The sequence below is a fragment of the Chaetodon auriga genome, chromosome 23, assembly GCF_051107435.1.
Source record: "Chaetodon auriga isolate fChaAug3 chromosome 23, fChaAug3.hap1, whole genome shotgun sequence".
In the NCBI taxonomy this organism is placed as follows: Eukaryota; Metazoa; Chordata; class Actinopteri; order Chaetodontiformes; family Chaetodontidae; genus Chaetodon; species Chaetodon auriga.
In genome coordinates this window covers 4,036,289-4,050,349 of record NC_135096.1, presented here as the reverse complement: position 1 = coordinate 4,050,349, position 14,061 = coordinate 4,036,289, and the positions used below count along the sequence as shown (strand labels likewise).

At 43.3% G+C, this 14,061-nt stretch overlaps 1 protein-coding gene across 1 annotated transcript in view; it reads left to right on the top strand.

Moving 5' to 3' along the window:
* LOC143316071 (uncharacterized) overlaps positions 1–14,061 on the top strand; it is a 109,997-nt gene that overhangs the window by 90,848 nt on the left and 5,088 nt on the right. The window contains 3 exon segments of the mRNA XM_076723785.1: positions 7,638–8,204; positions 8,288–8,461; positions 11,220–11,393. Coding sequence (XP_076579900.1) covers positions 7,638–8,204; positions 8,288–8,461; positions 11,220–11,393 — 915 coding nt within the window.

Genomic DNA, 14,061 nt, shown 5'->3' with positions numbered 1-14,061 from the left:
ACGCAGCTGGCGGACAACAAGTGCATCCCTGCGACTCTTTCAGATCCTCAGTCTGTTCACCCGGTTCTTCGTTGAAAGCCCAAGAACGGTCCGAAGCAATCTTCAGTTCACAGTCAAAGTATTTATTGAGGTCACATATAAAGTAATACAGCGCTGCTCTCAGACTGACAGAGCTCCCGCAGGATCTCCGCCAGAATGAGCATAGTTGTCAGACAAAAGTTCACATTTATCATGTTGGGTTTGACCAAACCCTGTACAATAATCAGATATACGTTACAGAATATAATTGGTCAGTTCCCAAGGCCTGGGCATACCATATCTTGTTCTGGACATGTGATAAACAGCCAGGAATGAACCGTCTCCTGCAGACATGCTTGATTTAAAGCTTGGATTTTGTAGACTTGGTCAGCTGTGTTAGTGTTTGCTTTGCTTCTTCTTTTAATGAACGTAGTTTGAAAAATAGACGCTAAGTGCACCCATAAAGTCCACCTCTCTGTTTCCAGGGAACTTTCAAGGTAAATTTGTTGGATTTCTACAGAAAAAAATATGGCTAAACTGAAAAATGAATGTCCTGTTTGATTAACTTTTAATATATGATGAAATGATGTCTTCAGTGGGTCATCACATACAGATTAAGTCCATACCAGATTTTTATGATTAAGACTAAACTAAGTACTCAGACTCAGACTAAGCCGTCATATAAACTGAGTTTGATTTCCGTCCAGAATAGTTGGTTCCCATTTCAGACCTCCTTGTGTCTCATGCTCTTCATGCTGCTGCACCTTTAAACCTTCCTCTAATTTTTCAATTCATGTTTTCTCTTTCATGAATTCTTGGAAGGAGTTGAAAAGCATCCCACATTTGAATTTCCTGAATGTGTTTGATGCAGATTTAATATCCTGTTAATTTTCTGCATGTTACGCTCAGAATTTGAAGCCTCCTCTTTAAATCTGTAAATCGGTGCTCCACATGTGTGTTTGGCCTTCAGAAGTGACTGATGAACGTCTCAAAGCCCGATGCCTCCAGCGTCAGTGCTGAAACACCGACTCTAACCCTGCATGTGAATCAGGAGTTTGCGTCTCGTTGGTGTACTTTCTGCTCAGTTTTGTTGTGTGTACGCTGTGAAGTGGAGTTTTGTTGCGCTCATCGATTAGCGAATGGCTCCTTCCACCTTTTGCTTTTTGTGACGTGCTACAAGTTTCCCAGCAGACGTTCTCATTGAAATCCACTGAAAACTGATCGGTTCACATGTAAAAAAGGATTCAGTTTCATTGTTCTGTCAATCCATTTTGTCCCTGATTGTAAGGGAACATTTGTGCCTCATAAAGGCACAACATGGCGTGTGGCTCCAGCTGTAGCTCATTGGCTAACAGTTCAGCACCTTTGCAGCAGGTGCATTGTTGTACCTGGATATAAAGGTGCTTTTTGTCACTTGAGGTTCTTTCAGAGGTAACAGACAAGAAAGAGCAAAGATGTCTCATCATCCTGAGTCATTAATACAGAAATTAATTCCAGTGGAAGACACGATGGCGCTAACATGCTTCCTTCCTGACAACACTGGACAAAAGTCCAATCTGACGGCCACAAGTGTGTTTGATGAGACCCCAAATCTCACAAACCTGTAAACTTCAATCACTTGTAGAGTCACAGTAAAGCAGCATTTTAGCCAAGTCTCCTAAGAGGAGAGGGTCTTTTCCAGCTGTTCATTGCTTTGTTTATCTTTGGTTCATATCATGAAGTCCATTGACTCCATCTGACGTCTGCAGCTCCATTCCTTTTGCTGCTAAACAGCTAAAAATAACCCACTGACCGACTCTGTCATGTCGTCTGATTGCGATCATCATCAGAAGCAGCCGGACCAGCTGTCTTTGTAGCTGAAGTGTCCCAAACCAACTAAGCAGCTTCAAACAGATCTGCAAGGTTGGGCTGGTTGCCCAGTTTGATCACTTTTGTTGGTGTAAACTGGTTTCTCCAGTTGGATGACTGTTTAAAGTTTACTTTCATTTTCTGCCTTCGGTGTGTCGCAGTTTGTTTTCTCCTCTGAAGCTCCAGCTGAAGGTAAAGTAACACGTTTCAGGTGTTTTTTACTCAAGCTGTCGTTAGTCTAGCTTCAGCACAAACGGCATCGATCTGCAGCTCCATCCATCGTTTCTCCAAACTCTGAGTTTAACTGTGAACTCTGGACGAAGGAGCTGAAAGCAGCTCCGTTAAAAACATCGGCCATGTTGTGTGGATGTTTGTGAGTGTAAACGCTGGAATAAGAGCAGAAGCAGAGCGAGTGATCCTCAATAGTTGATGTGGAGACAGCAGGAAGGAGCATTCAGAGGGCCGTGAGGAGCTGAAACCTTTTATTTCTCAATTCAGTCTGTAACTGTGTCACTAAATGAGCTGTCAGAGCTCTGAACTCTCCTCCAACAGCAACGAGTGTCGCTGCTTTTTCTCACTTTGTGCTTCAATGTGATCAAGAATCAAATCAAAGATTCCTGTTTTAATATGACCTGAGAAGGCTTGATTGAGACAGGCTTTTATTTTGAAAGGATCTCTCAGTGGTGGAAAGAAACTAATTTACTCAAGTACTGCAGTTAAGTACAGTCTAGAAGGACTTGTATTTTGTTTGATTATTTCTACTCCATAAATATTTGACTTTTACTTTACTTTACTTTTACTAATTGACTTTTGACTTTTACTTCATTTTGTGACTTTTCAAATTAAGACTTTAAATCAAATCAAATGATCAGTCCGTTAAACTTCCTAAAAGTCGACAAAACAGATAAAAGTTGCTCCACGTCGACCAACTCCAACATTAAAGTTCTCGTTACTCATCAGTGATACAATAATCCAGTAATCTAACTGTTCAAGGAGCCGTTCTGATGGACTTTGTTCTCACAGGTGAAATCTAATTTTTGTTGCTGTCACATTAGTGTGTGTGAAGTGAAGCTTCATTTTTGATCTCAGTTTAATCATCACGCTGCCTCTGTGGACTTTGGCTCCTTATCAAGGTTCAGCGTTCAGCTTTATTATCTTTATAACAGGACTGACCAATGAAATGCAGTTACAGCTCCTCCAAGATTTGACATGAGAATAAAACACTGAAACAAAGTTTAGAACAATATTACAAAAGAAATAAAAAGGAAAACTACATTAGATTTACAGGAAGATACAGTACATATATATACATACACATATACACAGATAATCACGTACTGTGTGCAGTATGAGTGTAATATACAAGTTATACTGCAAAACCTGAGACAGTGGGAATGAGGGCAGTGCAAAGGTGATGGTGGTTTTGTGCAAAAGAAGAACAACAGAGCAGAAAAATTCAATGTAAAATCCACGAATGCAGTAAAATGTAAAGAACAATTCTCAATGTGAAACCTGTCGAACGTGTCGAGCTGAGGTCCATCACAATCATCTGGAGACGCTTTGTTACAGTCGGTCCACTTTTACGTCACGACCACTTTGTTGATATCGAAGATCGTTCAGGCGTAAAGAAACTTTCAGTCATGTTGAATTTACTGAATATTCCACAAACTGAAGCTTCCTGTCAGATTCAGTCAGTGTGTGTCAGTGGATGTCAACGGTCGTCCAGGCATCAAGTGTGTGTTCACATCACTGCAGCTTCATGGCGCCATCTAGTGGACTGATAGAAGTACAGCAGCTCAGCCTCACACTGCTGTCTGACTGCATTCAGCTGACACTGATATGAAAGACGAGATAACAGCCAATCAGAGGAGGAGCAGCTGATATTTGGACAGGAGAGACCATGAAAGGATGAATTCAGCTGATGTGCACATGAATGATTTGTGTTTCCTCTCCAGATCAAAGTGTGTGTGAGCTGACGTGAGTTCAGCAGCATGAATCGGTGTGAGGACAGAGAGGAGGGAGTCCGTCCCTCTAAAACCAGTCTGTGTGGGGACGATGACGGCCAGACCGAAGCTCAGAGGTGAGACCAGGATCTCTGACTGTCCAGGACTCGTCTCCATGTCAGAGCACTCGAATCTCTCCACCATCATTATTCACACTCAAAGCTCTGTGTGTGTTGTGTTGAAGGCCAGAGCAGCAGGACCCACCAGACTCTGCTGGACCCGGACTCAAACCTGGACCTGGACCCAGCTGTGTGTCCTTCAGGAGTGACAAGTCAATGGATCTCCCCATTTCTTTTAAACAGCAACATGTCTCTGACAGACAGTAAGTTGTTCTCAGTATTAAACTCGTGTTGGACAATTTGACCTGAAATGTCCACATGTCCTCCTCATGTTGTCCACTGCTGATGTTTGTGCTCATTAAATCCAGTCTGACCAGTTGTCCTTCTAATGTTCATGTTGTCCTAGAATGATGATGAAGGTTGGAGCTAGATGAGTGTTAAAGGACATTTGTCCAGGCTGTCCCTAAACAGCACTGACATGTCCACATGTGGACACTGAAAGCTGAGGATAATATGAGGCTTCAGCACAAATCCAGTGGGGACCTTCCAAAGTAGTTTCTCCAGCAGCTTCTGAGTCTGTCAATTTCCATCCCTGGTGATCTTCCTCTGTGTCTGACAGGATCTATGGGAGACCAGCCTCTGCTGGACCTGGACCTGAACCTGGACCTGGACCCAGCTGTGTGTCCTTGGAGAGTGAAAGGTCGATGGGTTGCCTCATTGATTTTAAAGTAGATCGACCGTCTGCTGCAAAGAGGTAAACTGTTAATAACAATAAAATATCACAGATTCTTGTTTGAACTGTTATTTATCAGAGAAGTTTTTTAAACCTGTTTGTTCATTTTCAGCATCGTTCTTCTTCTCATTCGTTTGTATCCTCACATGTGGAAGCTGCCCAGTATAACCAGTCTTCAACTCTTGACTCCAGTTGAACATTTCCTCCACACACACCTTCTGACTGATGACTGCATGAGTATAAAACAGTGACTTGATTGAGGCTAACAGATGCTAACGAAGGCTAACCCTGATTCCACTGAGTTCCTCCATCAAATCAACATGTTGTGGTTTTCAGTCATGTGACAACACAAACACAAACATGTCAGTGATAACAGCTGGACTGAGATCAGCTGCTGTGAAACACAGAATGAAGCAACACAGAGAGTCTGAGGAAACACACAGTCTGTTTGTGATTGATGCTGCTGATGGATTCACAAAGTCAAGAACGACACTGACGGCGGCATCATGGCGCCTCACATCAGGCTGGAGTTGTGCCTCTGTGAAGACGTCTGATGCAGAGAAGGGTGTTATGGGTAACTAAAGGCTGCAGGAGCTCAGAGAGGAGACAAAGCTCAAAAATGTGTTGTGGTTCCAACAAGTGGACAAGAACAAATACATGTTGTCCAAGAATAAAAGAAAGAGCCAGAACAACTTCTATGAGCAACAGCTGCACCTGTTTCCTTCATGTACTCCAGAGAAGAACGTTCCAGCTTTCATTTGAAACACAGCTGGATGTGAAATCACCCTCAGCTTTGCTTTGATCCAGTATTCTCTGCTTCTCTCTTTGCTTTTCTCATGTTTCACTCACTTTATTGTGACTCACTGCCAATTTGTGCCAGACAAGCTGGTGAACCAACACAGTAAAGTGAAAGCTGCACAGAAATGCAGACTGGACTGTTGATTCACGGTGGGATCAGCAGTACGAGCAACACTTTAATGTCAGTGGAAACCATCTGATTCAATGTTGGAAACAACACTTCAGCTCAAAGAATCTTCAGCTGGTGTTTGTCTCTGTGTGGACGGACATGATGTGAGCTAATTCTTCATGATCCCTCCACAGAGTCCACCCGGAGAGCTCAGAATTTCCCAGTGGTCAGTCTGCCCAGCAGCATCAAACTCACCTGGACTCCATATTTATGGTCTGTACATGTACAACAGCTGCTTTCACATCTGTTCTGTTCACAATAATCTCCACGCTGCACTTTTTAGACCAGTGGACCGTCAGTCTGTCCAACATGGATCTGATGTTTGCTTCCATGATTTCAGTTTGTGCCATTCATATAATCTTCTGTTCCAGCTGCTGGAGGAGAACATTGTCTCTTTTGTGAGGAACGAGCTGAAGAAGATCAAGACGGTTCTGAATTCAGATGACCCAGAATGCTCAGAGAGTCAGGGGGAGGATGAGGATGATGATGCAGAGCAGAGGAGGAGCAGCAGAGAGGCATTTCTGAAGATCACACAGCACTTCCTGAGGAGAATGAAGGAGGAGGAGCTGGCTGAGCATCTGCAGAGCAGTAAGAGGATTTCTCTAAAGGTTTAACTGCTGGATCAGTGGAACATTCACTGAGGTCTCAACAGATGAACCAAAATATGTTCAGACAAGGACATTAAATTCTCATCTGAACTTTATCAATCACTTATTGACTTATTTGTTGTGTCTTCATTCAGAACTTTTTGCTCCAGATTGTCCGCATCAACTTAAATCTAACCTGAAGGAGAAGTTCCAGTGTGTGTTTGAGGGAATCGCTAAAGCAGGACACCGGACCCTCCTGAATCAGATCTACACAGAGCTCTTCATCACAGAGGGAGGGACTGGACAGGTCAATGATGAACATGAGGTCAGACAGATTGAAACAGCATCCAGGAAACCACACGGACCAGAAACCACAATCAGACAAGAAGACATCTTTAAACCACCTGGACGAGATGAACCAATCAGAACAGTGATGACAAAGGGAGTGGCTGGCATTGGGAAGACGGTCTTAACACAGAAGTTCACTCTGGACTGGGCTGAAGACAAAGCCCACCAGGACATACAGTTCATGTTTCCATTCACTTTCAGAGAGCTGAATGTGCTGAGAGAGAAAAAGTTCAGCTTGGTGGAACTTGTTCATCACTTCTTTCCTGAAACCAAAGAAGCAGGAATCTGCAGGTTTGAAGAGTTCAGGGTTTTGTTCATCCTTGACGGTCTGGATGAGTGTCGACTTCCTCTGGACTTCCACAACAATGAGATCCTGACTGATGTTACAAAGTCCACCTCAGTGGATGTGCTGCTGACAAACCTCATCAGGAGGAAACTGCTTCCCTCTGCTCGCCTCTGGATAACCACACGACCTGCAGCAGCCAATCAGATCCCTCCTGAGTGTGTTGACATGGTGACAGAGGTCAGAGGGTTCACTGATGAACAGAAGGAGGAGTACTTCATGAAGAGGTTCAGAGACAAGGAGCAGGCCAGCAGAATCATCTCCCACATCAAGACATCACGAAGCCTCCACATCATGTGCCACATCCCGGTCTTCTGCTGGATCACTGCTACAGTTCTGGAGGATGTGATGAAGACCAGAGAGGAAGGACAGTTGCCCAAGACCCTGACTCAGATGTACATCCACTTCCTGGTGGTTCAGTCCAAAGTGAAGAACATCAAGTATGATGGAGGAGCTGAGTCAGATCCTCAGTGGACTCCAGAGAGCAGGAAGATGATTGAGTCTCTGGGAAAACTGGCTTTTGAGCAGCTGCAGAAAGGAAACCTGATCTTCTATGAATCAGACCTGACAGAGTGTGGCATCGATATCAGAGCAGCCTCAGTGTACTCAGGAGTGTTCACACAAATCTTCAAAGAGGAGAGAGGACTGTACCAGGACAAGGTGTTCTGCTTCATCCATCTGAGTGTTCAGGAGTTTCTGGCTGCTCTGCGTGTCCAACTGACATTCAGCAGCTCTGGAATCAATCTGATGTCAGAAGAACAAAAAACCTCCCGTGAACGTGCAGGGTCTAAACTTGTTGTCCAGTTGTCAAAAGTCTTCAAAGACAGAGATCCTCATCTTTCACATCTCCACCAGAGTGCAGTGGACAAGGCCTTACAGAGTCCAAATGGACACCTGGACTTGTTCCTCCGATTCCTCCTGGGTCTGTCACTGCAGACCAATCAGACTCTCCTACGAGGCCTGCTGACACAGACAGGAAGCGGCTCAAAAACCAATCAGGGAACAGTCAAGTACATCAAGAAGAAGATTAAAGAGACACCTTCTGCAGAGCGAAGCATCAATCTGTTCCACTGTCTGAATGAACTGAATGATCGTTCTCTGGTGGATCACATCCAACAGTCCTTGAGTTCAGGAAGTCTCTCCACAGATAAACTGTCTCCTGCTCAGTGGTCAGCTCTGGTCTTCATATTACTGTCATCAGAAAAAGATCTGGATACGTTTGACCTGAAGAAATTCGCTGCTTCAGAGGAGGCTCTTCTGAGGCTGCTGCCAGTGGTCAAAGCCTCCAACAAAGCTCTGTAAGTACAGAGATAGTGAAGATTCTTCATCAATAAATACTCTGATATCTAACTTAATTAGTTTCCTTAATGTGTCTCTTCAGACTGAGAGGCTGTAACCTCTCAGAGAGAAGCTGTGAAGTTCTGTCCTCAGTCCTCAGATCTCAGTCCTCCAGTCTGAGAGAGATGGACCTGAGTAACAACAACCTGCAGGATTCAGGAGTGAAGCTGCTGTCTGCTGGACTGGAGAGTCCACACTGTGCACTGGAAACTCTCAGGTCAGATCAAGTTACTGTTTGTGTTGACAGATTTAAGTTAGTTCTGTACATTCAGAGATTCATTTATTTTAAACAGTCTCTCTCATGTCAGGATTTGAAAAAAAAGAAACTTCTCAAATTCAAGTTTGCGGATATGTCATAAAGTTGTGTAGCTGTAGAAATATTTTGCGTATCTGTCATTAAAATCTGTGCAGGAATATTTCCGACAGTGAGGTTTCACAAAGTGCAGCATGGGTCATTAAACCTGATGAATTTACTATTGATCGAGTGCTGAGTCATGGGAAACATTAATTCTGAAGGACTATGAGTCAGCAGTTTGAGTCCAGCACAGAGGCTGTCTCATGTGAAGCTCAGTGGGATGAAGGACAAAACAAATTGGACCAAGCCAGGCTTCCTCTGTGTGAGCTGCCTCAACTAAACATGAACTCCAGGCAGAGATAACGGCATCACAACGGTGGTTATCAGCTTCCTTTGTTAACTCAGGTTTCCTTCATCAGGCTCTGTGCACGTTCCCATAAAAAGAGATGTTTGCTCCATCATTTGACTCTTTGTCACCACAAAAAGGACCAATCATGTCCCCCCTCCTTCAGTCCAGAGGAACAGGTTGTTATAATGGAGAGCTTTGGAGAATGTAACAAATAAAAGAGGAAAATCAAGACTGTTGCTACACATAAGACGAGAGAGGAATGCTGGCAGAAAACTGCTGATCCTTTAAATCATTCACTTCATGTATTTGTTTCAGCACTCAGTCACTCTCAGAGCCTCCTGTTTATTTCTACCTGCACATTTGAGAGTCTGAAACTTTAAACTTCATCCAGCAGGTTTAAACATGAAACTCAAGAACTGGATTCAGGTCTGACACTGTCCCCTCATGAAGGACACATGACTGTGCTCTTACAGACGTGAAGACAATGAATGAACATCTACAACATGTTTATGATGGAACAGCAAAGATTTGAACACACGCTGAGAAGAGACTCAACATTTTAAAATAAATGTTCTTTTTCTTCTTCTTCTTCTTCTTCTTCAGACTGAGTGGCTGTAACCTCTCAGAGAGAAGCTGTGAAGTTCTGTCCTCAGTCCTCAGATCCCAGTCCTCCAGTCTCAGGGAGCTGGACATCAGTAACAACTACCTGCAGGATTCGGGAGTGAAGCTGATGTCTGCTGGACTGGAGAGTCGACACTGTGCACTGGAAACTCTCAGGTCAGATCAAGTTACTGTTTGTATTGACAAGCATAGAGGCTGTATCACGTGTAGCTCTGGAGGATGAACTACGATGTAAGTTTGACAAAACAGCTTTCTTTGTTCTCTGAGGTTTCCTTCATCAGCCTCTGTGCAGATTCCAAAAGAAGAGATGTTTTGTTCATCAAAACTGTTCCTGCAAATAGGACAAGAGAGACATGCTGACAGAAAGCTACAAGCCGATGATAAATACCAATAAACTCATTAGTTGTTCTATTAGCTGCAGTACCAGCACTGTCAAATGAAACTGACAGTAAATCAGGACCAAACATAAAACCAGAATCCAAAGTGGTCTCTAGATTCTGTACCTTCATCATTCTTTTAGTGTGTTGAAGATCTGCTGTGTCAGATTTAAAGTGTTTATGTGACCTGAAGCAAACAGAGACAAAATGATTGATTACCAGCTAAATGCAAGAAGGTTCCTGTGGCTGAAAACAACATGAAGCATCAGGTTTGTTCTGCTGTGGTCACACGGCTTTGAACGTTTGGCTCAGCAGGTCTGCAGACAGAACGTATTCCCTCAGCTGAGAGTCTGGATCCTCATAGAGAAAACCATCAGGAGAAGAATTAAAGTTCAGTCTGAAACTGTGAACAGAACCTCGTCTGGAGCAGGTCAGGTGTGGGCAGGGTTTGTTTTGACCAGAGAGAGAGGACTCATCAGGGAAGATGGCGACTGCAGGGTCCATCCAATGGCTGGACAGACTGCTGTTGGCAGGTGCTGGTCCAGTCTCAGAGCTGGGTCTGGGTCCAGCTCACCAGAGAATGAAGCAAAGTGATGCTTGATGTGTGTGGCCATCAGGAGGGATTGTGACAGCCTCAACCACAGACACAACCAGAGCTCCACAGAACACAGCCTCTATGGCTGACTCAAACTGTTCCTCTGAATATATCACACAACTCTGAGCTTTCAGTCAGTGGAACAGCAGCACAGCTGTGTTCTTACAGACATGAGGACAATGAATGGACGCCTGCGTGGACTGAGAGACACTCAGTGAATTATTTCCTACCAGCTCAGTGAATTTGTAGCTGAAACTTCAGTGTCACTCACAAAGATAGGAAATTTGTGTTTCAGTCTCTCAGACTCTGAAACTTCACTGCTGAAAATATCTGAAGTATATTCAGATTATCTGTTTGCACAAAACCTTTTCAAACATGGAAAATATTTCTACAGCTAAACTTTCATTTGTGAGATTTTTTAAATCAAACTCACACATTCAGATTCGTGCATACTATTTTTTCACATTCACACAAAAGATGATGTTTGACTGAAGGCTGTTAAATTATTACTGAACATCATTTCACAAAAACTCAAAATATCAATGAGCCTCATTTTCTCCCAGATTCATTTTTTATATCATGTGACGTTGGTTTCTGGATGTCTGTTTATTTGTGATTCACTGATGATTTATTGTCACATCTACAACATGTTTATGATGGAACAGCAAGGATTTGCACACATGCTGAGACGAGACTCAACATATTAAAATAAATGTTCTTTTTCTTCTTCTTCTTCAGACTGAGTGGCTGTAACCTCTCAGAGAGAAGCTGTGAAGTTCTGTCCTCAGTCCTCAGATCTCAGTCCTCCAGTCTGAGAGAGCTGAACCTGAGTCACAACAACCTGCAGGATTCAGGAGTGAAGCTGCTGTCTGCTGGACTGGAGAGTCCACACTGTGCACTGGAAACTCTCAGGTCAGATCAAGTTACTGGTTGTGTTGACAGATTTAAGTTAGATCTGTACATTTAGAGATTCATTTAATTTAAAGTCTCTCTCATGTCCGGATTTGAATCTTTTTGTCTATTTTGTTTATTTTCAGATCTCTGACTGAGATTGATGATTTTGAGTTTGTGAAATGATGATCAGAAATAATTTCCCAGCCTGCAGTTGTGGATCATCTTTTCTGTGCATGTCAGAAAAATATGTGCATGTGTCTTAATGTGTGAATTAAAAACAAAAATCCCTCAAATTCAAGTTTGCAGATGTGTCATAAAGTTTTGTTGCTGTAGAAATATTTTGCGTATCTGTAATTAAAATCTGTGCAGGAATATTTTCTACAGTGAGGTTTCACAAAGTGCAGCGTGGGTCATTAAATCCGATGAATTGACTATTGATCAGAGTGCTGAGTCATGGGAAACATGAATTCTGAAGGACTATGAGTCAGCAGTTTGAGTCCAGCACAGAGACTGTCTCATGTGAAGCTCAGTGGGATGAAGGACAAAACAAATTGGACCAAGCCAGGCTTCCTTTGTGTGAGCTACCTCAACTAAACATGAACTCCAGGCAGAGATAACGCCATCACGACGGTGGTTATCAGCTTCCTTTGTTCACTCAGGTTTCCTTCATCAGGCTCTGTGCATGATCCCATAAAAAGAGACGTTTGCTCCATCATTTGACTCTTTGTCACCACAAAAAGTACCAATCATGTCCCCCCTCCTTCAGTCCAGAGGAACAGGTTGTTATAATGGAGAGCTTTCGAGAATGTGAAAAAATAAAAGAGGAACATCAAGACTGTTGCTGCACATAAGACGAGAGAGGAATGCTGGCAGAAAACTGCCGATCCTTTAAATCATTCACTTCATATATTTGTTTCAGCACTCAGTCACTCTCAGAGCCTCCAGTTTATTTCTAACTGCACATTCGAGAGTCTGAAACTTTAAACTTCATCCAGCAGGTTTAAACATGACACTCAGGAACTGGATTCAGGTCTGACACTGTCCCCTCATGAAGGACGCATGACTGTGCTCTTACAGACGTGAAGACAATGAATGAACATCTACAACATGTTTATGATGGAACAGCAAAGATTTGAACACACGCTGAGAAGAGACTCAACATTTTAAAATAAATGTTCTTTTTCTTCTTCTTCTTCTTCAGACTGAGTGGCTGTAACCTCTCAGAGAGAAGCTGTCAAGTTCTGTCCTCAGTCCTCAGATCCCAGTCCTCCAGTCTCAGGGAGCTGGACATCAGTAACAACTACCTGCAGGATTCGGGAGTGAAGCTGATGTCTGCTGGACTGGAGAGTCGACACTGTGCACTGGAAACTCTCAGGTCAGATCAAGTTACTGTTTGTATTGACAAGCATAGAGGCTGTATCGCTCTGGAGGATGAACTATGATGTAAGTTTGACAAAACAGCTTTCTTTGTTCACTGAGGTTTCCTTCATCAGCCTCTGTGCAGATTCCAAAAAAAGAGATGTTTCGTTCATCAAAACTGTTCCTGCAAATAAGACAAGAGAGACATGCTGACAGAAAGCTACAAGCCGATGATAAATACCAATAAACTCATCAGTTGTTCTATTAGCTGCAGTACCAGCACTGTCAAATGAAACTGACAGTAAATCAGGACCAAACATAAAACCAGAATCCAAAGTGGTCTCTAGATTCTGTACCTTCATCATTCTTTTAGTGTGTTGAAGATCTGCTGTGTCAGATTTAAAGTGTGAATGTGAGCTGAAGCAAACAGGGACAAAATGATTGATTACCAGCTAAATGCAAGAAGGTTCCTGTGGCTGAAAACAACATGAAGCATCAGGTTTGTTCTGCTGTGGTCACACGGCTTTGAACGTTTGGCTCAGCAGGTCTGCAGACAGAACGTATTCCCTCAGCTGAGAGTCTGGATCCTCATAGAGAAAACCATCAGGAGAAGAATTAAAGTTCAGTCTGAAACTGTGAACAGAACCTCGTCTGGAGCAGGTCAGGTGTGGGCAGGGTTTGTTTTGACCAGAGAGAGAGGACTCATCAGGGAAGATGGCGACTGCAGGGTCCATCCAATGGCTGGACAGACTGCTGTTGGCAGGTGCTGGTCCAGTCTCAGAGCTGGGTCTGGGTCCAGCTCACCAGAGAATGAAGCAAAGTGGTGCTTGATGTGTGTGGCCATCAGGAGGGATTGTGACAGCCTCAACCACAGACACAACCAGAGCTCCACAGAACACAGCCTCTATGGCTGACTCAAACTGTTCCTCTGAATATATCACACAACTCTGAGCTTTCAGTCAGTGGAACAGCAGCACAGCTGTGTTCTTACAGACATGAGGACAATGAACGGACGCCTGCGTGGACTGAGAGACGCTCAGTGAATTATTTCCTACCAGCTCAGTGAACTTGTAGCTGAAACTTCAGTGTCACTCACAAAGATAGGAAATTTGTGTTTCAGTCTCTCAGACTCTGAAACTTCACTGCTGAAAATATCTGAAGTATATTCAGATTATCTGTTTGCACAAAACCTTTTCAAACATGGAAAATATTTCTACAGCGAAACTTTCATTTGTGAGATTTCTTAAATCAAACTCACACATTCAGATTCGTGCAAACTATTTTTTCACATTCACACAAAAGATGATGTTCGACTGAAGGCTGTGAA